The following is a 24,987-nucleotide window of genomic DNA, read 5'->3' as shown; positions in this document are numbered from 1 at the left end:
GGTCCATGCAGAATCTAGATAGCCCATGTGCCACCTGGCTTCCACAGTGAACTCAGGAGAGAGCATGTACTGAACACACCTGACTGCCGGCCCCCGCCAGTCCTCTTCCATTAGCTCATCCCAGTCCTCAAACTCTCAGCCCTCTGCTTTAGGGGAGATGAGCCCTCTTTCCCCTATTGTTACCAGATTTTATTTAGGTTCTTGACTATGCTGCAGAAATGAATTTCAAGAGCACATTGGGTGAGTTAGGCCAGTAATTTATTCAGGTATAGAGGGATGAGAAATGGGAGAAAAAAAACAGATCAGGGGTCCCAGGTAGAGAGGAAGGGGTTGAAAAGTAATCAGGTGGGCTGATTAACATACTACAATTCCCCATTATAGATTGCGAGAGACGGACGTGGCTCAACTGATAAGAGCATCTGCCTACCATATGAGAGGTCCAGGGTTCAAACCCAGGGCCTCCTGGCCCATGTGGTGAGCTGGCCCACGCATTGTGCTGTGGCGTGCAAGGAGTGCTGTGCCATTCAGGGTGTCTCCCACGTAAGAGAGCCCCGCATTGAGCCCTGCCTGGCATGAGAAAAGCAGTGCAGCCTGCCTAGGAATGGTGCTGCACGCATGGAGAGCTGACACAGCAAGATGGCACAACCAAAAAGAGACACGGATTCCTGGTGCCACCAAGAATACAAGTGGACACAGAAGCACACACAACAATGGGGGGGGGGCAGGTAAGAGGAGACAAATAAATAAATCTTTAAAAAAAAAAGAGTGTGTTCAAGCCTTGGCATCTGCTTTTTTGAACCATTAACTATTTCATCCCTTTGCTAATGGCAGGAGAGGGATTCCAGCTATTTGCTGTTTTGATTGATTACCCCACCTATCAATCCCCCAGTGAAGACCCAATGATAAAGTCTTTGGGGAATATCCAGGGCTCTGGCTTCCAGAAGTCTTTGTTCTGGATGGCCGAATCTTGGAGGTGGGGGTCTTCCAGCAGCCATCTTGGGGGTTATTGATGTTCACGTGGACTCTCTGCCAGGTTCTGATCCATATAGTGATTCCCTATCTTACTACCCTGGTTCACTATAGCGATAGACCTCTAGTGTTTTGCTCTTTCTCTCACACACATTGGCCTGATTTCTCTTCTTTCTTGCATTTAACCTTGAATAAAGTCTGCCTGTTGCACATTGTCTGGTGTAGTTTTTTCTTTGACAGGTGGGAGGGGACAGTGCTCATGGAGTGGGGCCATTCCTGTGAATGGGTGGCTGGAACCCAGTGTGTGTGTGTGTATCGGTTGAGAGTGAGCCCAGGTTGGGTGGGGAAGGTGGGTGAGGCTTCATTCTCTACCAAGGGGAGTGGCCAGATTCTTCAAGGCTCTGTATAATGGGGCTGAGCCTTCACAGAACACACCTTGAACCCAGAGGCCTCGCTGGCTGCTAACACAACCTTAATTTCTGGGCAGCTTCCCCATCTCATCACCTGGCTATGTGGCCCCATCTTATCCCCTAAAGGTGTTGGTGGTACCAGCACCTGCCTACTTGCAGTGGCCTCTGCCTTGGAGGTTGCTGTGGGCCCTGGCTCTTCAATCAGTCCACAAACGTAAAATATCTCCCCCGCCTCTGCTGCCTCCACTTCCCTTCCCACCCGTTGCAGTCGGGCTTTGCCCCTCTGCCCTTGCCCCCACCCCCACCCCGTACCACTGGAAATTGGAGGGTGGGAGATGAGAATGGAGCTGGAGATAGGGTTGGCTTATAATGGTTCCGAAAGCCATGCTATAGGGTTTGATAACAGAAAAATTTGTATACTTTTGTATACTAAGCACTTAATTCAGATCCTGTTACCAAGTACACGACCAGTAAATGCTGAACATTGCCTTCACTTACTAGGTGAATAAATAACCAAAGCTCTGTGACAAAAACTCAGAAATCGAGTGCTTTCCTGCCCAGGACTAGAAAACCCAGGACCACACCACCTGACCCCCATAAGCAACCTTCAATGTCTAATCTTCAATTTCAAATTCCCAACTCTGAAAGAAAGCATCAAAGTCACGTGAGATGAGTTTATATAGAATATATTTTATTTACTCTTTAAAAATAAAACTTTCAACATAGCTAACATTGATAAAAATTACAAAAATAAACCTCTTTGTATAAATAATTTAAGCGGCAGGAGGCATAGAGCCTACCTGGGAGTCACCAAGCAGTGGGAGGCCAGGACTGGCAAAGGGTGCTGGAGGACCTCTCAGGCTTGGGCTGCGGGGAGAGCAGTAGCATGGGGTGGGGTGAGGGTGGGGGATGGACGAGGCTGCACTGCAGCCTGAAGTGCTGATGTTCACCCCAACCCAGCAAAGGCACAGGTACATTGGCACACACTGGCTTTCACCCCACCCAGACACAGACTCGCACACACAATAGGTGCTGTGGGGCTCTGCAGCGCTGCTCTCAGCCTAGAGGCAGTTGTTTTGCATGGATATCTAGGAGATCTGCTGCTGGCTGAGTCAGGGATAGGAGTGCAAGCAAACAGCAGCAGGGCCGGGGGTGGGAGGGGAGAGATGAAGTCTCCATTCAGCACTGCACACCTTGCCTCCCTGTGACTTCATGTGGCCCAGAGTCTCCGTGCTTCAGCTGCCCTTTCACCCAGTGGCTGGACATGGTCCCCTAGAACTGAGACTGCTGGAGCCACTGGCAGCTGGGGTAGTAGCAGGGGACCAAGTGGGCTCCTCAGAAGCTGGGTGGATGTAGGCGCCGGGCAGCGGGGGTGGGTGGAGGGTCACGGTCATGGAGGCAGTCACTCTGGCAAAACTCTGGGGTAGGGTGGGGGACATCCTCCACCTGAGTCCTCCTCGTGGAGCCAAGGGACTCGGGACCTCCGGGCTCTCCTTGTACATCTGTACCACCTGGGGAGATACCAGTCCCAGTGAGCCTAGGGGCTGCTGGGGCCACACCCACCTCCAGCATCTTGCCAGGGCCTTACCCACCCCTCTTCCAAGATTTGGGAAGCTGGGGGTCTTTTTGGCAGGATGTGAGAGCTGACAAGAGACAATATCTCGTGGCCTGGGGCAAATGATGTTCCTTGCTCAGGACCCTAAAGGCCGAGGAGGGTCCTAAAGAAACCAGGAGGGCTGAGGGACAGGGGCATGGTGTCTGGGGAAAGCAAGAAGCTGCTGCCTTCAGTTGGAGGCACCTGCTGGGGAGGTTCTCGACGAGATGAGCTCTATCTGCTGGCCACTGAGGGCATTCCATCTTGGCTCTGTCCCTTCCCTTGCCTGTATCCACCCCCTCACTGGGCTGGGGACAATGGGAGGGGGTGGTCACCTCTGGTGGGGGGCCCAGGATGGACAGCAGCACAGGCAGCAGCACAAGCCCATGGAGGAGGCCCAGGAGTGTGAGTATCGCGAGCACCACGAAGAAGTACCTGGAGTGGGAGGGCTGGTCAGCCTGCGCAGGCCCCACGGCTGGGGCTGGCCCGCCCTCCTGGTCCCCAGCCCTCCCCTGCTGTACCTCACGATGAAGTCAAAGTTGGAACCGGCAAGCATGAGCAGACCCAGCAATGTAGAGACGGCCCCATCGGTCACAGGGGCAAATGTGTGCTCCAGGGCCCGGGCGGCCCGCAGGTCCCGGCTGCCCTGGGCGCTCAGGAAACCCTGGGGCAACAAAGCGGTCCTGGAACTGCACTCTGCCAACCTGGGGTCCTGCATGCTTCTGCAGCACATCCACGTCCCCAAGGCTCACCCATACCTTGGCCCCCAGGAGGACTTCAGGGGCAAGGGCACTGGGTTTGTGGAAACCGCCCAGGAAGCATGCCTGAGCCCGTGTGGGGAACACTGTACACATGTGTCTAGTGAGCTCAGAGACTGTGTCTAGAACAGGGGTCAGCAAGTACAACCCGCCACCTGAGTTTTCAGTTTTTCTTTTCTTTTTTCTTTAAGTGTCACAATACCTAACATAAAAGGTTCCATTTTAACCATAATGTACAATTCAGTGGCATTAAGCTGTTTCTGTAAATAAAGATTTGGTAAAACACAGTCACACCCATTAATTACACATTGTCTATGGCAACTTTTGGGCTACAAAGGTAAAGTCAAGGCAGAGACCTGACAGAGACCCCATGACCTGCCAAGCCTAATATATTTACTACCTGTTTCTTTCAGAGAAAGTTTGCTAACCTCTGGTCTAGGAAGATGGCCACCGAAGTGCTAAGTTACCTACCAGGGTGGCATTTCAGAGGATTTCTAATTCTTTCTTTGTACTTGTCTGCATGATGACTTCTTTTTCAAGGTGTATATATAGTTCTCATAATCAGAAAAACAATAGGACTAGTTTCATCACTTGGGGGTGAAAAAGAAGGGAGCTATTTATGGAACCTGCCCAGGTTTGTGCGGGCGCCTCGAGCTGGACTGCGGTCCCTCCCCGCCCCTCCCACTCCTGCCTTTGTCAGAGAACATGTGGCTTTAGGGAGTGGGGCTCGTGCCTTCTGCCATTCTGGTACTTGTCTTGTAAAATCCCTCCTTTAATCCCACGTTGTCTCAAGTTATCATCCCATTTTTCCAATCCCCTTTCAGCAAGACTATTCACAAGAATTGTTGGTTCCCATTTTCTCACCACCTGTTCTGTCCTTAATCCAGTCCCCTCCTCTCAGCTCACATGGCTGCTTATTGATTTGTCTGCCTGTGTGCTGTCTATCTCTAGCGCCTAGAATATAAGCTCCTTGAAGGTGCAGATGGTCGTACTGCTCTTACACCCCCAGTTCTTCAATAGTGCCTAGCCCATGGTGGGTGCCTGGTAAGCATCTGCTGAACACTCAGCTGCTCCGTGCTTGCCCCAGGGCCTTGCTCACCAGCACCACGTGGACGGTGAACTCCACACCAATGCCTACAGAGGCCACGAGGATCACCACGGGGATGGCACTCAGCTTGATGCCCAGGAAACCCATGATGCCAAAGAGCTCCACAGTCATCATTGCCAGGACCAGCACCTGAGGAGGGCAGGGCTCACCCGGGGCTCCTGGGAGGAGGGATGATGGGATGGGCAGGGCAGGGTGGGGCAGTGCCACTGGGTCTCCGGGACCCAGCCAGACAAGTACTCACTATGAGGCCAGCCGTCCAGGGACTGAGCAGCAGCAGGGCACAGACGAGGAAAGTGCACACCAGCAGGATGCAGACAGCCAGGAGGAAGCAGCGCCGCAGGCCCAGATACTGCTCCCAGAAGAGGAAGGGCGAACCGCTGGGGTAAGCACGCACCCCGGCCTGGCCTGCCTCCATGCACGCTGCGCGGGCCCCCTCGATAGCCTCCACAAAGTCTTCTGTCTTCTGGAGGCCACGCAGCAGGAAGGGGAACTGGGCAAACTCCAGGGGCTGGGCCACCGGGACTGTGGAGGGGAGAGGTGGAGGGTGAGCACGGGCAGCAGTGGACAGGCTGAGCAGGGTCAGGGGCCTGTGTGGGCTGAGGCCAAAGCTCTACCGGGGCTTTCTCAGGACTCACTGCGAAGGTTCTCCCCGGTGGTGTCATATTTGTCGTGCAGCCATTCGGGGGGCGGGGGGTAAAAGTTGGCCTGCGAAGCTGCCAGACCCAGGGGGTCACTGCTCACCCACACAGTCAGCCCCACATAGAAGAGCTCTGGCGGAATCAGCCCATCCTTGTCCACCAGCTTCCTCGTGGTTAGCTGCAGAGGCAGAGGGGGCTGAAGACGGCTGCAGGCCCCAGGTGGCCTGGGCCCAGGAGGCCGGGAGCCCCTCTGTGCTCCTTGATTATTTTAGCCCTCTCCCAACCTGGCTGAAATCCAGAGGCTCCTGAGCATCCCCGGTCTGGATGAGCAGCTTGTAGGCCAGAGCTCCATCCTCAGAGCCATTGCGGTACGAGTGGAGGGTGATGCGCCCAGCAGCCCAGTCCTGGTCAAATGCAGCCTGGATTCCTGTGGGGAGAGAACAGGAGAAGGTACAGTCAGCCTGTGGCCCCAGGGGACCCCTCCCTGCAGCATCCCTTTCTGTGGGCCTCCTCGCCTCTCACCCTGAAGCCAATTGCGGTAATAGTGCAGCCAGGTGCGGGGTGCCTGGGTGGCAGGTGGGGGCAGCACGGCCTTGAGGGAACTGAAGCGCTGGTGCAGATCAAAGAGGGCGCGTTGGGAGTGGGCGTAGTCAAAGCCACCCTGGGTCACCAGGGCCACCTCGTACAGGGAGAAGTACCTGAGCTGGGTGCTCAGGAAGGCATGCTCCTTGGTGCCCCGAGGCACCACGTCTGTCAGGGCCAATCCATCCTGCACCAAGGTCGCTCCATAGAGGCTCAGGCCCAGGAGAGCCCCAAAGAGAACCAGCACCACCGCCTGTGGAGAACAGCAGCTAAGCAGGGGCCCAGGGACCCCCTGCAGGCCTCAAGCGGTGGGCGTGGCCCTCTGCCCTTCTTGGGGCCCTGCCACACCCCATCTTCCCTGGGCCTGGAGCCTTACCTTGGTGTGTGAATGGAGCAGCAAGGGTGCAAAATGATAGTGGGCAAAATGGGCAAGATTCCAGCGGTTACAGGGCAGGGATTTGCAGGCTGCCTTCTGCCTTGTCCCTTCCTCCTGGCCCAGAAGGTCCCGTGTGGAGCCTCCGGGGCCAAAGAGCTCAGAGCCCAGTGGGTCAGATGGTAGGGGTGCCAGGTGGGCTTGGGGAGGCAGAATGGTGACCACATGCTGGCTGCTGGCATCGCAATGGGTAAAGGCTTGAACTGTGGCAGTCAGGTGGGCAATGCCCACAGGTACTGTCCTGTCCCCCAGCTCCTGGGGCAGAATCTGAATCACTTGGGCAGAGCAGGGGCTGGAAGAGGCAGAAAGAGTGGATGAAACATCTATGCCTTGAAATGCTGGTGAGGGGATGGTCGGATGTGGGGTCAAGGAAGGAAGGCCTAATGAGGTGGGGGTTGGGTGCAGGGATGGTACCTAGAGAAGCAGCAGAGCACATCAAGGCGCTGGCAGTGGCGCCGGTGCAGGTCCAGGCTTAGGATGGCTGGGAAGACAAGCATCACAGCTGCAAAATTGCAGCCAACCACTATGGCAGCCTGGGGGATGGACAGGAGGGGCACAAAGGCTGGATGAAGCTTGCCCCCAGCTCCATACCCCACCTGGAGCCCGGCCCCGTGCACGAGGCCTCACCTGCAGGGAGAAGGCCCGCAGTGCAGGGATGGGAACGAGGGCGGCCATGAAGAAGGCAACCATGTTGCTGATGGACGTGAGAGCCACACTGGTGCCTGTGCGTTGCAGGCACTCGCCTGTGCGCTCCTGCCAGGATGGGGGGGCGTGGCGTGGGCTTTCAGGGTGGGGTGATGGGGAGGCTCAGGAACTTGGGATGGCAGAGGCGGGACAATAATTCCACAGCAGCTAATGCTGACTGAGCACCATGTCATGCACTGTTCTGAGCACTTGACCTGGATTATCTCACTGTATCCTCCCAACAACTGTTATGACACAAGCACCAGCACTGTTATCACCCCCTTTTACAGATGAGGAAACTGAGGCTTAGAGGTTAATCCCCAGCCCAAGGTCCCTTGAACCATAAGGATCTGAACAACTGTGCTGAATTGCCTCACATGAGACGAGGCTGGAGGAAGGGGCCTACCTGGAGAGCGGTGCCAGGCGGAGCCTCTGTGAAGGCATGCGCGAGCAGGAATATGTCATCCACACCAATGCCCAGAGCCAAGAAGGGGAGTACCTGGAGGGGCAGAGCGGAGGGCAACTGGAGGAACTGTGCAGCCTGGCTTGTTGACACCCAAGGGTGCCCTGAAGCCCTGGTGTACCTGGGTGGTGGCAGCATTGAAGTTGATGCCGAGCAGTGCGCAGAGCCCAAGGCCTGAGGCCACTGCCAGAGCCACCAGCAGCACCCCAGCCAGGCCCACAGCACCCTGGGACTGGGCACAGTCCCACCGCAGCATGGTCACGCAGGCATAGGCCAGCTGTGGGGAGAGAGGGTGTGTCTTGGACAGGGGTCCCCAGCATGGATACTGGCTGGAGGCGGAGCGAGGTGCCAGGGCAGGACCCACCATGAGCAGGTAGCCTCCCACCACACGGGCAGCACTGACTTCAGAGAAGGCACGCAGGATGTCATCCAGGGTGGTGGAGGAGAAGGCGTGGATCTGCTGGGATGCGTTCTCAGGCAGGGCCTCCTGGGCCAGCTGGAGACACAGAGTGGATCTGAGGGGGTGGGAGCCGGGAGCGGCCTTAGGGCACCCTGCCAGGCTCCTTGTCCACACTGACCTGAACAAAACGCCGCTGCCAGGCCTGCAGTACTGTGCCAGCCTGCAACTCATTCCAGCCGATGTCATGCGTCTGGTAGTCACCCCGGAAATGCTCATACAACTGCCGAGGACTCATCAGCAGGAAGGTGCTCTGCAGGGCCTCTGCCCTAGTGGGGGATGTAGGGAAATTAGGTAACAGAGGTATGGCCCTCTAACTGGGGAGGGGGTGCAGAGGGCTTGCCAGGGCTGCTTGGCATCTGAGGTAGAGTCCCATGCCTGGGGTCCCTCACCATCTCCCAGGGAAGGCCCTACCTCAGCAGCTGTCCTTGGGAGTCTCTGACCATGCCTCCCAACAGCAATTCCTCCTGCCAGTGCATGAACTTGTGGGAGAAGCCGTGGCAGCCCCCGCTCAGCTCCTGAGCCACATTGGGAGCCTGGAGGAGACAGGGGAGGGGTGTCCTACTCAAGGCCCTGCTGTGGATAAGCAGATGTCCCTGGGCTTCTAATACCAAGAACCATGCCTGCCACAGTCTCTGTAGGCTGAAGTATAAACCACCATTTTCCTGAGCCCCTTGCCTATTCTGTGTGAGCAAACAGCTATTGTCTTATAGAGAGGAGGCCACAAGAGGGAGCAGAACCCCAGACATAGGCTGCTGGGAGGAGCTGGCATAACTTGGGTGGGTTTTGGAAAAAGTACCACATTCACAGGGTCACAGGGACACTTGGGAAATGATATTAGTGCTAAGCTAATTTGGTCTTTGTTTCCCTGTACAGGTTTATTTTGAACAAGTCTAGCCTTGTCTGGACTTAGAGAAGGGAGAAGAGATTGCCCAGCCACTTGAGGGCTCCTTAGGGGAACTGAATGGGAATAACCTCTAGGTGTCTGGCACAATTGGGGTGGGGTAATAGTGTCCAGGAAACAAGGGGCAGAACACAGAGAACAATCTTCTTTCTCCTAGAATAGAGAACACCTGAGGAAGGGAAAAGGAAGGAAAACAGTTTTTCCTGGGCAGACCTGGCTGGAACCCACCTGCCTGCTGTGATGATTGGGGGCACTAGGCGGACAGTGGAGGTCGTCGGGGTGCAGACAGGGTCGGCCCACATAGGCCTGGCCCACCTGCGCTTTGTCTAGCAGTTCCTGGAAGCCCTCCAGGGAGGTAAAGGGGCCCAGTTCCTGCAGCAACTGCTCTGGATCCAGGTTGGTCCACTGGATGTCGGGTCGTCCCCTGGGGATACAGCCCGTGGTTAGTGAGGATCTGGGCTCAGTTCCCACCCTCTGTGCTGTGGCTATGAAGGTCCATGCTGTACCCCACCCTTCTCCTAGCTGCTCATTTGTCTCTCTCCAGCATATGGAGGGTTGTGTAAGGCTCAGCACCCAGAGCTCCTGGGCTACATGAGCCCAACTAGGTTGCTGAAGTGAGCTGTGGCTGGACACAAGGGGCTGAGCTGGACAGCAGAACAGATGGTACTTAATAGAAAGAACCCAGAAAAGCTCTGGGTTCTAACACATAACTATATGACACCCGCCTGTAACAGGTTTTCCTTCTGGCTTGGGCAACAGCTTAGCTGATCCCAAGCCAACAGCCCCTGCAGAGGCTTTTTCTGGGGAACTTTTTTTGTCCTTTGCTCAGACTTTAACAGATCTTTGTGGTTTTGTTTAGACTAAATAAGACAGGTCTTCCTTTCCTAGGAGGTGAGGAGAAAGGGGATGTGGATAGAGCCTAGACGAGGCAATGCTCTGAGCCTGGCCTGGAAGGTAACTACAACCTTGGTATGTTTTTTTTTTTTTTTAAAGATTTAAAAAAAAATTTATTTCTCTCCCCTTCCCCCTCCTTGGTATGGTTTTGACTATCATCTTTACTCCCGGCAGGAGATGAAGCAGGGCCCAGGAGCAGGTGTGGCAGCACTCACGGCAAGTAGGCAGAGCCCCCTTGGAGTTTGGCTCCCTCCCAGAAGCAGTCGAGGGGTGTGAGGATCACACATGGAAACAGCTTCTCAATCATCTGCCGGGACACCCCAAGCAACATCAGTCCTGTCCTCAGAGGGGACCTTTCCCCAGGACTTTTGTTGGATGCTCTCTGCAGTGGCCCCCACCCGACACTTAGTCTCCCAGAGCCTCTCTGAGCCCTCCTCCACTGGAAAAAGGGTTTTGCCTCTACCCAGTCTCATGGAACACTGAAGGTTACTCACCCGCTCTATCATCCCATTTTCAATGAGGGGAACTCCTGACTTGTAGCAGATTTTGTTCAAATCCCAGGACCTGGAAAAGCCAGGGACATGGGATCAGCAGAGGATTCCCACTCCTGCCCTGCCATGGCATGCCTCACCCTCAGCTGCTCAGAGGCTCAGCCAGACTCACTTTCCGTAGAGTGATACTTGCACTTTACTGGCAGCGAGGGCTGCCTGGAGGTGGAGGCCAAGAGCCTCAGGCGTGAGGATGTTCTCCCCCTCCTGCCGAGCAGTCTGAATCAACATCTGGGAGGTGTAGGCAGCCTCCTCGCCCAGCTTCTCCTTGGTGTAGTGCAGCTCCTGGCTCACCTGGCTGCCTGCTGCCAGAGACAGGAGAGAAAGCTGTGGGGAAGGAGCCTGGGTGGGTCAGTGGATTGGAGCTCTGGGGAAGTGGGATCCGAACTCACTGAGGCCTCCAAGTGGGATAAGGGCTGCCGAGAGAAGCCTGACTTCTCCTGATGGCCCTGTGACGGCTCAAGTCAGTCTCCCCAGACTTGGCTCCTCTGCTTGAAATTTGAACTGCCAGGAAGAGACCCCACCTGTGGCTCTGTGAATTTCTTGTGTGGGCCTAGGATTTAAGCATGAACCACACTAGCTGGATTTGGGACATATGATATTTTTTTTTTGTCTTTCCAGAGATCCCAGGTAATCCTCTCAGCCCTTGTAGAGAGGTATTATCCTTTTACAGTTCAAGTATTTAAACTCAGACCTCATTTTAAATGAAACAGAAAATTATATATATATATAAATAAAATTCTCTCTCTCTCTCTCTCTCTATATATATATATATATATATATATTTTTTTTTTTTTTGACATATGATTTAAAAATGAGAGCTCGGCAGGAGCTGGGCCAGGGCTGGGATTATGGGGGTATACTGGGAAGGGAGTCTCTCTTTGGTCTGGTGGGGAGGACAGGGAGGGAAGAAGGGAGCCACTCTAGAGGCTGTCACTGGGAGGATTTCCTAAAAGGAAAGATCTAGGGCTGCAGCTGGTTCCTAGGTCAGGTTGCCCTAGCCAGTGATTTATATCCATATACATCTTTTTGCAAACTGCTTTGGAAAGAAGGTAGGGATGGGTGTGCTGGTAACAATGGGTTCTGTGGTGGCACTGGAGAGGTGGAGAATCAGTCTATCCATTGTGATGCTATCAATATATTGTTTCCACTCAGGCAAGAAGGACATGGAATCACCTCATCTTTCCTGGCAGGCGTGAATTCAACATGGGCCAAGGGGCAGGAGGGCTCCGGTTCCCTTTCCCCAGCCTCGCTGCCCAGCTTTCGGGAAGCCCCACAACTGGGCCTTAGTCTTGTCAATCTTATCCTTCCTCAAGTCTGGCATTGTACAGGGTGCAGAGCCATGCTCTACAACAGGGGCCTGGAGGAGGCGGGGACGCTGTGAGCGGATAGGACCTTTCTGTAGTTTGGAGGAGGGTGAGGACCAGAGCCAAGCTCGCCCTTGAAGGCTTTGTGAACTCAGACCCAGTTCTGCTTCCACCTCTCTGGGGCCCTCTTCCTATTGGTCACTGCCAGCCCCTGGGCCTACATGTCCTGCTTCTCTGAGATTCCAGCCCTATCTTGGACCATCGTGCTCCCCAATATCTTTCTCAAATTCACAAAGTCTCCTTATGCCTCAACCTTTGGTAATTCGCCCAAGAGAGATTTACCTACATGCTCACAACCTGCCTCCCACCCCCAAATCACATTTCTGGCCCTCCCCTCAAGAATAGTCTCACACAGTCATTTTGCCCCCTCTACTGTCAAATTCCACCTATTCTACTATTCCCTCTACTGCTCTTGCAAGCCTTACTGTGGTGTTTATTTCACCAGGCTTAGACCAGAGGGCTGCCACATAGAGGGAAAGGAGGGGAGGGCAGAGAGAAGCTGCCCAAAGTAAGTGAACTTGCTGAGGGGAAGGAGGTATGGGAGAAGAAAGGAACCCAGAGAGAGATAATATGATAGCAAGAGAAAAAAACACTGACAATTTAAATTCAAAATCAGAGAATAGAGAATCCTCGGAGAAAAAACAGGGAAAAGAAAAAGACAAACCTTGGCTGACAATGGTGGTGACAGATAGGAGGACCCTGAGCTGGGATGTATTGTGCAGGGAAGAAGACACACTGTGTGTAGGGTAGAGCACAGACTGGCTTTGAGCTCTGATACTTATCTGTACCTTGGCAAATTACTTCGGGACCTCAGTTTCCTCACCTACAAAATGAGGACAATGCCTAAGTTGTAGGATTCTAATTCTAATTGTAGGGTTAGAATCAATACAGGCAAAGTATTTAGGAGACTGCATGTTATGTACGAGGCACAGATAGGGAGTTATTCAATAGTTGCTGGGAGAGAAATGATGTAATGGAAGAATGAGAAAGAACTAGAGGGAAAAAGTGGGGAGGAAATGGAAGAACAGGAGAAAGAGACATCAAAATCAATTGTATTTGTTAAAAACCTTTGTGCCTCTACAAAAAAGAAAATATAACTGGTTAATCATCATGGAAAAATATTCAATTTATAATCTTAAAACTGCAAGTTAAAACAGCAATAAATTACCATCAACAAATTAGAAAAGATTAAAAAATAACACCCATTGCTGGTTTACAGGAGTGACTCTAATCTATGATGGGAGTGTGCTTTGGTATAATTTTGGGGGGAAAGCATTATTGCAATATGTATCAAGATCCTCAGAAGTGTTCATATACTTACAGATACTTTACATGTAAGGGCTGTAAGCTATTGTAGGGACTCAGGCTTTCTCTGACTGAAATGGGAGCCACGACAGGTTTGGAGCAGAGGTACGACATGACCTGACTTTTTCATCACCTAGCAATGTATTCTGGAGTCAAGTCGAAAATCGCTTTCAATGACTAGGCCAGGGGAAGAAGTCATGAAAAGGAGTTCTGGACCAAGTGTGTGTAGGGAACTTTCAGAGGTGCAGGTTGCTAGACTGTTAAGAGTAAGGGAGAAGCCAGGGACAATACTGGAGAAACAATTGAGAGCTAGATTCCAGAGGACCTACTGTGTGCTAAGGAGCTTGGACTTGATTCTGGATACTCCATATGTGATGTTTAGGCTAATGTGTCAACTTGGTCAGGTAATGGTGTCCAACTGTTTGGCCAAGCAAGCCCTGGGCTAATTGTAATACAAGGACATTTCATGGACTTTTATCATCAGTGAGTTGATTGCATAGAAGGCTAGTTACATCTACAATCAGCCAAGGAGACTGCAATTAGCAATGAGTGACATCTCATCCAATTAACTGAAGGCCTTTAAAGGAGAAGTGATTTCAGCATTCAGAGAGAGAATCTTCATCTTTACTTAAGTTAGCCAGCGTCTCCTGGGAAATTGAAGCAGGACCTTATCTGAGTCCCTGGTTTGCAGCCTGCCCTATGGAATTTGGTCTTGTGCATCCCCACGGTTGTATGAGACAATTTTATAAAATCTCATACTATTTACAGATATCTCCTGTTGGTTCTGTTTCCCTAAAGAGCTCTGGCTAATACACAATAGAACCTGTGAAAAAGTGGTGGAAAGGCTCTAAGCAGGGGACTGAAGTAGTGAGATTTAGATGCACCACGGGGGGGCAGTGTGGAGGCGGATTTGACTGAAGATGGTTCAACACCTCCTTCCTTTTTTTTTCTAACAGACGCTGATTTTGCTAACCATCCTCTGGATGGTCTTGTGATTCAGGGTGGATGGGTTCCTCTCCATCCTCAGGAGGTGAAACTTGATTAGTCTAAGAAGCCAATCATGGTAATTCCATCACCTCTGCCAAGTGCAGGTTTTAGGCAAAAGATGCTACACAGTTCCTGTCAAAGAGACCAAAGGACAAGGGCCTTCTGGTAAAATTTTCCTCACTTTCAAAAAAGGGCCACAAGACAGGGATGGTTTCCCTTTCTTGCTCTTGCAGCAGCCACCTTGGGACAATGTGGTGGTAAGTCCTGATAACAAAAGCCCAACATACAGAAGATGGCAGAGAAGCAAGACAGAAAGAACCTGGGTCTTTGCTAGTATCTTTGGGTTGCTGAATTAACCATCCTTTAAGTGCTCTACTGTCAGACTTCTTGTTATAGGTGATAAGAAATCCAACCTCTTCCTTCCTTTCCTTTCTTTTTCATGTGGCTAAAAACAATCTAAATGATACCATCAGGAGTATACTGCCAGAGACTGAAAGAGGCCCCACTAGAGCAGCGGCTGTGAGGTTGGAGAGGATGGTTCTGCAGTGAGGGAAGTGTTAAGAAGGAAGAATTTATAGGCTTATTAGCCAATTAGTGAACAAGACGATAAATGAGGCCGTCCCAAGGTTTTTTGCCTTGGGTATTTGAGTGGATAGTGGATGATCCCACCAACAGATATGTGGTCATCCTCTGCCTCCTAAATAGAATAGCTGTATGGTTCATATGTCTGGGGAGAATTCCAATTTCAAAGAGTCACTATCACTGTTCCTGTATAGTTTGGCAATATATTCTGATTTTCCCTTTAGAAAACAATCCACCTCTAAGTCCTTTAGCTTTAAAGTTGATCTGGAAAGGCCATAAGCCACATTCCTAGTCTCCATCATGGCAAAGCAGGGGAAGACACTGAAATCTAATAAACAACGTCTGGGTTTTTTTTTTTTTTTCTCTCTCTGCTTTCCGTATTAGCAAAATCGGGAAAGGAATGGAGAATGTCTTTCAGTCCTCACCTCAATCTGCTCCTCACTGCCTTCGGCAGTGCAGAGAAGCCTCAGCTACAGAGAAAAGATCAGGTCAAGATAGATCACTGCTTTTAACTCACCCCCCAGCTCTAGCCACTGCAGGGGTAGAGAGAATATGAAATAAATTTTTTAAAAAGTCTAAGAATTGGCTACTACTCTCTTACAACATCCTCTTCTAAAACAACAGCAAAAATCTGGTAGGTCCAGCCTGTCCTCTGCTGGAGTATAGGAGAGAGGATGAGGAAGCACAGAGGTTCAAGCAGTGTTCAGAAGGGGAAAATCTGGGGAGTGAAGAAGGAAGAAGGGGAGGGAGGCTTCTGCCTCTAATGTGGAAGGAGATCCAATAGTCATTTGGGACCACCCAGGCAGCAGTGGTGTGGGAGTGTGTATATGCGTGTTTGCACATGTGTGTCCTGGGGCTGGGGGCAGGCAGGCAGAGAGAAACATCTGCTCTGAACCCCAGGGCTGGCTTAGTACTTGCATGTCTGTGAGAGTCTACAGAGGGCTGAGGGTAGGGTGGGGATGGGGTGTGGGAGCCCAACAGGCAGGCAGGCAGGCAGACAGGCTCCAAGAAACATCTGCTCTGGATCCTAGGACTTGCCAGCATTTTAAATAACTCAAGGGTGTGAGACTCCAACCTGGGCCCAGCCTTTGGGTATGGGCCAGAGCTGGGGAGGCATGGGGGTGCACAATCCAAATTTCCCAAGGAAGAACAGAGGGGAGTTCAACTCTGTTAAAGGGCTGTCACCTGAAGCCAGGATTTGGGAAAGAGGAGAGACATGCTGAAATTATTAATAAGAAATCATTTTTATCTTATGCTTCCATTAGGAAGTGAGGATTTGATCCCATCTGCTCCTGGGTATTGCCTCAAAACTCAGGTCCTGTGTTGCTTTTCCACTAAATGATCAGAGAGAGCACAGGTATGTGGGACTGCTCCACAGAGGACTGGTCAGATGATTTACTCACTTTCTCCAGCCTTCCAGTTCTAACTTTTCTGTTTCTCCTCAACAGAAGTTATCTCTTCCTGCCTTGTTATTCTGCTGTAGTTACCCCAGTACAAATTGTTTTTTCCTAGCTATAGTATAACTTACTAAAAGAAGGCTTTGTTTTATTTGCCTTTGTAAACCTTGCTGAGCTCTCAAAAATACATATAGAGAGCAGATGTGACTCAAGCAGTTGAGTGCCCACCTCTCACATGGGAGTCCCAGGTTCAGTTCCGAGTACCTCCTGAAAAAACAAACAAGCAAAACAAACCAAAAAACCCAGGGAAACTGATGTGGCTCTACGGTTGAGCATGGCTTCCCACATATGAGGTCCTGGGTTCAATCCCCAGTCCCTAAAAACAACAATATCAAAAAACAAAAAAACATGTAAAGATTGACAATAAATGTTAAATAAACATGCATACACACATAATGACAGATAATAGCCTATCATCTATTCACAGGACTTCAACTGCAGATGTCCATTTATGGGTGTAGGAGGAAGCAGTGCTCCCAGATACCCAGGCACACAGGCTCTGCCTAGCAGGTGCCCCTCCAGACCCAAGGCCAGGCCTACCAGGACTCAGGAACCAGCTTTTTAGTCTGTTCTTGTCTTGGACTCATCATTCCCCAGCCACTGGTCAGTGCTCATGACTCACCTTCTACCCAGAGCTGCTCCAGGTCTGTCTCAATGATGGCCATACGGAGACCCAGTGCCAGAGCCCCAAAAGCCAACAGCCCTAGGAAGAGCACTTTGCCACAGTGTCTCTGGATCCCACAGCCCAGAGAGAAGAGCAGGCCCTGGAAGTAAGCACGAAGCCACAGTGGAGACCTCAGGTTCCCAGGTAGGATCTGGGATGGAAAAAGAAGGGTTAGCCAGGCATTACTGCATAAAATTATTCCCTTCTCTCCCTATACACCCTGTGCCAAGCAGTGCCCTAGGTTCTTGATTTCTGGATGTAAATCTGGGGGCACCTAAACAGACATTGGTACAAAATGGACACTGGCCCAAACCTAAGAAAAGATTTAGAATTTCACCCCTCAAAACACACACCTGAGGGAGGCACAGACCTCTTTTCAGAGAGTAGGATAGCTATATACATACCTGTTCCCAAGTGGAGGCAACCCACAGACATGCTCACTCTCACTGGCCATAGGCCAAGCAGACAGACACGTACAAACTTTCACACCACACACACTATGTGCTCTTTCACCTGTCTGCAGACGCAGATACCCAGGAACACTCGGCACTTAGAGACATTACTTTTTTTTTTTTCAAGAACCGGAGATTGAACCGGGCCTCGTACATGGGAAGCAGGCGCTCAGCCACCGAGCTCCACCCGCTCCCCAAGACATTACACCTTAAAGAGACCCGAGTGACAGACCTGGGGGCTCCAGACTTGGTTCCCAATCTCCCTTCTTCTGGCTTTCCCGCCACTCACCTGGGGTGCTGCGGACCGAACTGGGGGTGTGTAGCCGGGTGGCAGCTCCCCAAGAGGCGGCGGCCGAGCCATGCTGGCGGGGGCGGGGGGCGCAGGCGCCCCCAACCCGCGTTATCTGGGTGCCTCCATAAGGCGGACGTGCTCTCCTGGTCCCCTGCGCCGCAGGGCCTCGCGCCGGGCCTCAGTGGGGCTGCGAGGGCGCGGGCGCTGGGGAGTCTGTGGGGGCGTGGGTGCGCAGCGGTGGCCGTAAAAGGGAGTGCAGGGCGGTGCCAGTGGGCCCGCTGCGCCGGGGGTCGCCCCCTCGTCGTATCGTGGGCCGCTGCAGCCGAAGGAGGAAAGGGTCTTCAGGCAGAGCGCCCCACCCACGCGGCTAGAGGTGGTGACTGCTGTGTAGAGGAAGCGGCCGGAGCTCGAGGAAAAGAGAGCGGGCTGGGGCGGCGCACTCCCATTGGCTGAGGCGCCGGCAAATTACCGGGAGCCGCGCGGCCCGAGCCGCTGCTAGGCAACGGCGCCGCGGGGGGCGGGGCGGAAGACCACCCAGGCAGGGCCACCCCTCTTCTGGCCCCGCCCACCCGCGGCGCCCTCCTGGAGCAGGCAGCGAGGTCCTGGAAAGGCACTGGCGCAGGCCAAGCTTTAAGTCTGACCGACGCTGAGAAAAGGGGTCTGTCAGCTCCGTTAGGGCCACACTGTTATTTCTCAACCTAGGCGAGACCCGAAGGCTTTTCTTTATCCTTCTCTCCCTCCACTCTTGTCCCCTTCAGTCCTCTCTCTCCTGCGGCCAGTCACCTCTGAAATGTAAGGCTGATGGTACCTTAGGTCAGCACAAAGCCCAAGGATCACAGGGTACTTACTACGTGATCCAACTGCAGCCTTCTCTCCTATAGTTCCCTCATACCTACCCAATGTTCCTAAACACATCATGTTGTTCCATGCTCTCCTGCCCTTGTACATGTTGTGGCCCTTTTGTCTGGCAGACAGTCTTCAAAACTGAACTTTATGTCACCTCTTCTTTATGTCACCTCCTGGCAGCTAGTTGCTTCTTTGAGCTCATTATAACACTGTTTATACATTTATTCTTGCATTTATGACCCAATAATCTATTTGTTTACACTTCTGCCTCCCTCACTAGACAGTAAGTAGGTGCCCAATAATTCCTCATTGAGTGAATCATTGAGAGTTACAGGAACCAGGGAAGAAGGGACTGGAAACAGGGAATAATAGAGGCAAGAGTCCCCCTATTAAATTTTGCTCAATTATCTCATCTGACTGATAAACCCTGAGTGGCAGGGGAGAGTAAAAGCATTATTCCTCTAACATGGCTACTATTATCTCTAATATCTCTCAGGCTTTTTTGTCATTATACCATAAACATTTCATGTTACTACATAATCTTTGTTTCAATCATTTGGAGAATTCCTTAGAGCAGATTCCCAGAAGTTGAGTTGCTGGGTCAAAAAGTAGAAATGTTTTTATGGCTCTTGCATTGCCAAACTGCTTTCTGAAAACTGACATCATTTCCAGAGCCTTAGTTCTGGGAGAATGAGGGAGTCAGGACCTCACTGGCTTGTTGCTTTAGTTGATTCATTTATCCTGCAAAACGCCTGGGAAGGGACTAATATATGTATGATACTGTTATGTTTGCCAAGTAGGTTGCACTTTAAAAGTGGGACACGTGCACAGCACTTTCTCCCTCCCCGTCATAGATATCACTTGCCAGGGAATGGTTTGCAATCAGAATTGGGCAGAGTGGCTTTGTTGTAAGTAGCTCTTGAGTTTTTCCTTCTTAGTAGGCTCTGCAAGGCATAGGGTCCATGGAGAAATAGATCTGTAATCAGCTGGGCCTTGGGACTCTTCTCATACTGTAGTCCCACCACTGCTAACATTTGTGGCAAAGTTCAGCATCTCTATGGATGCTTCCAGGGCAGGCACATCTGCTAAGAAGACCTCATGCTTTGTAGTCCATACCAAACTTCAAGGTGGAGGAAACTGGTCTGCAGTTCCTGCCTCTCCAACCTAGGATCTAGTACCCTTTGGCTGCTCCAAGCTCCAAAATGACCTTTCTTCTTCCCAACAGAATGATTTCCTGAGTGCAGATGAGCTCAGCCAGGACAAGTTAGAGTCATAGAGTCTGGGAACAAAAGGATGCAGAGCCTCCTCTGTTTGCAAGCAGCTTGTTTCAGTGTCACTTCCTCCCAATGGACCTGGGTATGTTTTTTGGACCAAAACCAGAGACATTCTCCAAAGAACAAAGGAGAAAAGCAACCTAATTAAATGCATTATTATTGAAGAGTAAAACTAATCAGTGATTTATGAGACAAAACTGTCTTGAGGTCGTTTATGGGTGCCCCCCCTGCCCCCCCACCCCCACCCCTCATGCTGACCACTGGAGTTGCAGGGTACTTGTTTTCCAGAAGCTCACAGCCTAAGGGGAAAACTGACATATACCGAGACCTAATGGAATGGAACAAGGAAGCTTCTGTGGGACTCAGTGCTACTAGGGAGCACAGAGAAGGGGAAACCACTGAGAGCTGTGTTCTCAGGGAGGTTTATTAGGAAAGGTGTTCAGAAGTGAGAGAAATTGGATAGGAGAGGTGAGAGAATGACAGAATCTAAAAGGAGAAGACATGGGACAAGGTTTGGATCTTTCACATGTGGGATCTTGGGCAAATCACATAATCTATGATATTGACACAAGGATTAAATGAGATATGTGGCTGAGGAACAGTGCCAAGAAAAGCTAAGTGAAACACGCACTGTGTGCACATGCATGGACAAACATACACACAGTGTTGGGGAAAGTGACCAGCCTGGTTTCACGGATCAGGGAAGGGTCCACCAGGGAGTCAATGGAGAAGCCATGGCAGGCCCTCTTTCCCTAGCATTCCCCTAGGTTTGTTATTCATTATGCTTTTGGCTGGCCTCTATTATCTGAACCCCAGTGAGAATTAATGACCCTAAGCCTGGGAGGGAAGCAGGGGCCTTGGGAAGCCCTTTACCCTTTATGTTAATGGGTCAAGACTGGGAATGTGTGCCCCTTTCCTGTAGACACCTTTAGGCCAACAGTACCTGACAAGTCTTTGGTGCCAGAGGCTGCAACCAGAGATCAGAGAATGGGCCTTCACCTTATTGTGGTGGAAGGAGAGGGGCTAAGATCAAAGCAGCACCTCCCCATGTACTCATGGCAGAAAGGCCCCTGATGCAATCCATCCTGGGCTGCCTGGCCTCTAGTAGATGCTCTACTGCCCAGCCTCTTTTCTCTCCCTGTAGGCTCCATCAGAGCTTTCTAAACCTTCTGCTATGTGGTCCTTCTTGCAGACCCCCTTTTCTCATACATTTAACTATTTAGAAAGCAGTATACAAAAGTCAGCTTTATGTAACCCCTTAAGGGCTGGGATGGCTATGGATGAAGAAAGTGTACCCCCTGTAATTCTCTGGAAATAGAAACCAGGCTGTATGGGCCCCTGGATTGCTCTTGGGGCTACATGCTAAAGACATTTCCCATCTCCACTGGGGATGGGAATGGGCTGGGAATACTATTGGAGTGGAGGACTGGGAAGAAGTTTGGCCTCTGGCCTTGGAAGAAAGCTCAGAGGGCAGTCTTGGCAGTCACTCCTCTTACAGCCTCAGGAGGCTCTTGCCGGCAGGGGTGAGGTGTTACTGAGGGAGGGGGGTCCTGGAATTGTAGCCATTACATTTTGTCTAACTTGGCAAGATCCCAGAACCCTGTTCCTCATCACCTCCCCAGAGTCCTCCCTGATTTGGCATTAAAGGCCCCTTTCCTCCTCTTCTCATCAAGTATCACAAGAAACAGGGCAGACCCTCTCCTCTCTTCCGCCTGCCTGGCTTTTCTGGCCTCTGTACACGGAGAGATGAGAGCTGGCTGTTCAGTGGCTATTCAGTTGCTTGCTAGATTTCAGACATACTCAAAAACCCTCCATAGCTGCTGCCAAAAGGAAATAAAAACTGTCCCTGCCTTATGGCAGACAGAGCAAAGAGAAGAGAAATCAAAGCATCTTGGGCACCTACCCAGTCCTGGAGTTGTTAGAGACAATAGTAGCAGTGTCCTGAGCAGTGGCTACACTAGCTGGGATCCAAACTTAGCCAGGGCTTACCCTGGGGAGCCCTTACCTTTTCTGCTTTTTCCAGCAACCTCCTTTTCTTGGTGCCAGGGGTTGCTGATGGGCTTGTGCAAGGGGAAAGCAGAGTAGAGGCTTTTCTTCTACCTCATCAAGGGTTCCAAGGACTCAGTGGATAAGGCCAGGAAGGGGAATACGACAGTTTAATAAATCCCTTCTCCTCCCCCCATCCCACTTTTCCTCTAAACCTACCCAACTCCATCCTTTTTTTGTAGTCAAAGAGCAGCCTTGTGGCCTTTGGGCCATCCAGACCCCAATGGCCAATAGTCTGGCCATCCAGATCTCCAGGGTCAGCAGTCTTAAGCTTTCTGAGAAAGAGGACAAAACCTGAGAATGAGAAGGGCCTTTAAAAATCACCCTCTTTTGCAGATGGGGAAATTCAGGGACATAGGACAGGCAGTAAGTTGGCCAAAGTCAAACAATATTTTGGAGGCCAGGATTCTGTTCCCAGCTTCATCCAGGCTCCACAAATTTCATTTAAGTTCCAAAGAAAAACCAATAGGTCTTTCTTGGGTACCATTGCAGCTCTTGATCCCTCCTTCCTGGCTCAGTCCTAGTAGTTTCAACCACTTTTGCTGGGCCATTTCAGCTCCTGGTTGATTAGGGCAAACTTTCAGGAAGTGTGTCCTGACCAGTGGGAGGAATGTGGATGGAGCTCTATAGCTTCCAAGAAGGCTAGTGGGAGTGGAGATCCCCCAGGGTAAGTGTGCCATCTAGTCTATCAGAGGGTCAAGGAGAACAACAATAAGATCAGGCAAGATTACTCAAATGAATTTGAGAGCCTTGAGATTTCTGGAGCAATGCAAAAACCAGTATTTCAAATCAAATTTACTGCCACCCACAGTGAGGACATCAAGAGAAAGCTTTGATAATTCTAGGAGGTGAAATCTCCCCCGGGAGCTACTTTTATCTTCTTCCACCAACACCTGCAGGTTGTAAAAGTAGTGCAGGGAGGGACAAGAGCAGAATGTATGCATGTTAGGGTGGGGGATTGTGAAGGGAAGGGGAACAGGACTAAAGAAAGGCTGTGAATAGGAAATCTCATTCCTCAATTATCTGAAGTATGAGAGTGTGTATAATTAGGAGAAAAAGTGCAGCTGGAGAAGAGTCAGAAAGACCATCAAATCTTGATACAAGCTCCTAGCCCTTGTCTTTCAGGCTGGTCAGTTCTCACTAAGGGAAGGTAGAGAGGAGTCTGGGTCTCAGACCATGACTCCCTCATTGCTCTTACCTCCATTAAAACCTGTGGGGTAGATTTGTTGGCTAGGCAGGGGCTGCCTCCTGCTTGCTTTAAAAGTCTCCAAGGGACAATAGTTGAGCTGGAAAAAGTGGCTGGAAACTGAGTGGGAGTAAATTACAGGGGGAGGGGGATAGTGGCAGGGGCTGGGGGTCTTAGAATCTATGTGACAGGTATGGGAGCAGAGAGTACAAAGTCCTAGGCTAAGGCTCAGGAGTAATGTTGTCCAATCTATCAGCTTTAGGGGCAGTAGCATGTGCATAAGTGGCCATGCTTTCAGCTAGGTCTACGAGTCTTTAGGAAGTCTGATCAGGGAAAGGGACTAAAGTATTCCCAGGTCCTTTCAGGTAAGAGATACTTTATGGACTGGAATGGGCCAGCCAGTCAGAAAGTAGCCCTCCCAGGATCTTTACCATTGGCTAGCTACTGCTTCTGCCTGATAACCTCAGTACAGAAGGGGTAGGTTACTGTGCCCCATCCTATTCCACACACTTGCTCTAGATGTTTTTTTTTTTAAAAATTTATTTTTATTTAATTTAAGGAGATACTGGGGATTGAACCCAGGACCTGGTACATGGGAAACAGGCACTTAACCACTGAGCTACATGTGCTCCTCAATGAGAATTGGTTTCTTAGTTTTTTTTTTTTTTTCAGGATGTACAGAGGATCGAACCCAGGACCTCGTACATGGGAAGCAGGCGCTCATCTGCTCCCCTAGATGTTTATTTCACATGACCTATGAACACAGACATGTATTCCTGGAGCCCACCTGATGCAGAGGTTGGGACTGTTCCACAAGTCTCCAGCATGCTTTTGAAAGCCCATCTTTATTGGGAAATAAATACAGAGTCAAACAGGTGGGCCAGCCAACATCTGCAGTTTTGGGGGCCAAGAGGAAGAAGTCTGACTTCCTTAGAACTCAGATTTCCATGAGCTGGTCATTCCCCACGATCACTTCGTTCACTCTTTTGGCTACAAAAGAAAAGGAAAAGGTTTTCTGAGAACTGGCAGCAAAAGATGTTATTTCAAACCCAAGTGCTTCAAATACGTGTTCACATTTATTCTCCCCTATTGTGATTTTGCTCTTGGGAATACAAATTGTCAAAGAGGTAAAGGGAGGGGGGGAGCATTTTCCCACACAAATACACCCACCAATCTTACAGGGTTGTTTTAAGGAATCAGTGAGTTAAATGGCTGAGTGCTCAATAAATAGTGACAACTGTTTTTGTAAGGCCTTCCATGGCCTCGCCCTTGCCTACCTTTCCTACTTCATCTCATACCATTCCCCAATTTATACCATGCCATACTGTTTCATACTTCCAGAACCTGGCATAAGCTGTTCCCCTGACTGGAATGCCTTTCCTCTATTTTCTCCACCGCACTCTTACCTACCCTAAATATCCTAATCAACGTCCTCTATGTGAGGCCTTCCCTTCTGAAGTATCCATTTCCTGCTTTGTGAAACTACTATACTTAATGCATAGCTATATCCCTACATCATGATCTCATTCCCCTCTACTTCACAATAAGCACCCTGAGGGCAGGGGTTGTATATTCATGATTATACCCCCAGTATCTAGCATAGCTGACAAAGGAAAGATTTCACATATTTTGGGTAATGATAAAGATAGTGTATGACCTTATAAGTGGAGAGCTAAAACTGACAGGCGGTAAAGTTTCAGGGAATTGTGAAGGTGGAGGGCTGGATCGTTCATTATTCTTTTTTTTTTTGGTTCAAATCTTGTACTTATAATATATACATATAATATACTTATATACAAAAAGTATAATAGGTATATAAAAATGCATTTATATGAATATATAGCATATATAATAAACACAATCTATAATTTACATGCAATATATACATATAAACACATGCATATAAAACATATAGACCTCATATGTGAATATGGACACACATTTGTAGATTTATTGTAAGGCTTCTGTGCCTTCCTTGCTCTGCTCTCCCTTGTGTCGTCTCACACATAAGCTCTCTGTCTTATACCAGCATAACCTGTTGATTTTCATCGAGAGTCATTAATGTGAAATTACAATCCGAGCCTACC

General features: G+C 50.5%; 2 protein-coding genes across 2 annotated transcripts in view; both read right to left on the bottom strand.

Annotated features, from left to right (window-relative positions):
- Positions 1-2,049: 2,049 nt before the first annotated feature.
- PTCH2 (patched 2) lies at positions 2,050-17,943 on the bottom strand. Its single transcript, XM_058303696.2, has 22 exons — positions 17,546-17,943; positions 16,763-16,955; positions 10,558-10,747; positions 10,389-10,458; positions 10,110-10,201; positions 9,229-9,424; positions 8,511-8,632; positions 8,218-8,365; positions 8,004-8,135; positions 7,761-7,916; positions 7,583-7,675; positions 7,120-7,245; positions 6,907-7,025; positions 6,436-6,784; positions 6,000-6,312; positions 5,762-5,904; positions 5,475-5,655; positions 5,081-5,361; positions 4,831-4,968; positions 3,495-3,637; positions 3,309-3,408; positions 2,050-2,890 (listed from the first exon to the last, which is right to left on the bottom strand). Exons 1-22 carry the CDS (start codon positions 17,615-17,617, stop codon positions 2,627-2,629), a joined length of 3,621 nt encoding a protein of 1,206 aa, XP_058159679.1. The 5' UTR covers positions 17,618-17,943; the 3' UTR covers positions 2,050-2,626.
- Positions 17,944-23,726: 5,783 nt separating this feature from the next.
- Positions 23,727-24,987, bottom strand: part of EIF2B3 (eukaryotic translation initiation factor 2B subunit gamma) — a 221,529-nt gene continuing 220,268 nt past the window's right edge. The window contains exon 12 of the mRNA XM_004461239.5: positions 23,727-23,890. Coding sequence (XP_004461296.1) covers positions 23,838-23,890 — 53 coding nt within the window. The 3' untranslated portion in view covers positions 23,727-23,837. The remainder of the gene's footprint in view (positions 23,891-24,987) is intronic.

This window comes from Dasypus novemcinctus, chromosome 9 (assembly GCF_030445035.2).
Source record: "Dasypus novemcinctus isolate mDasNov1 chromosome 9, mDasNov1.1.hap2, whole genome shotgun sequence".
NCBI classification, from domain to species: domain Eukaryota; kingdom Metazoa; phylum Chordata; class Mammalia; order Cingulata; family Dasypodidae; genus Dasypus; species Dasypus novemcinctus.
The sequence above is the reverse complement of the archived record's forward strand: the minus strand, read 5'-3'. Positions and strand labels throughout refer to the sequence as shown.

Excerpts from the sequence above, each read along its gene's own strand:
- PTCH2 (XM_058303696.2), bottom strand. The coding sequence starts at position 17,617 with ATGGCTCGGCCGCCGCCTCTTGGGGAGCTGCCACCCGGCTACACACCC. Across the intron at positions 5,905-5,999 it reads TTACCGCAATTGGCTTCAGG|GAATCCAGGCTGCATTTGAC; the intron begins GTGAGAGGCGAG and ends CTCTCCCCACAG. Across the intron at positions 3,638-4,830 it reads TCACCGTCCACGTGGTGCTG|GGTTTCCTGAGCGCCCAGGG; the intron begins GTGAGCAAGGCC and ends TTGTTGCCCCAG.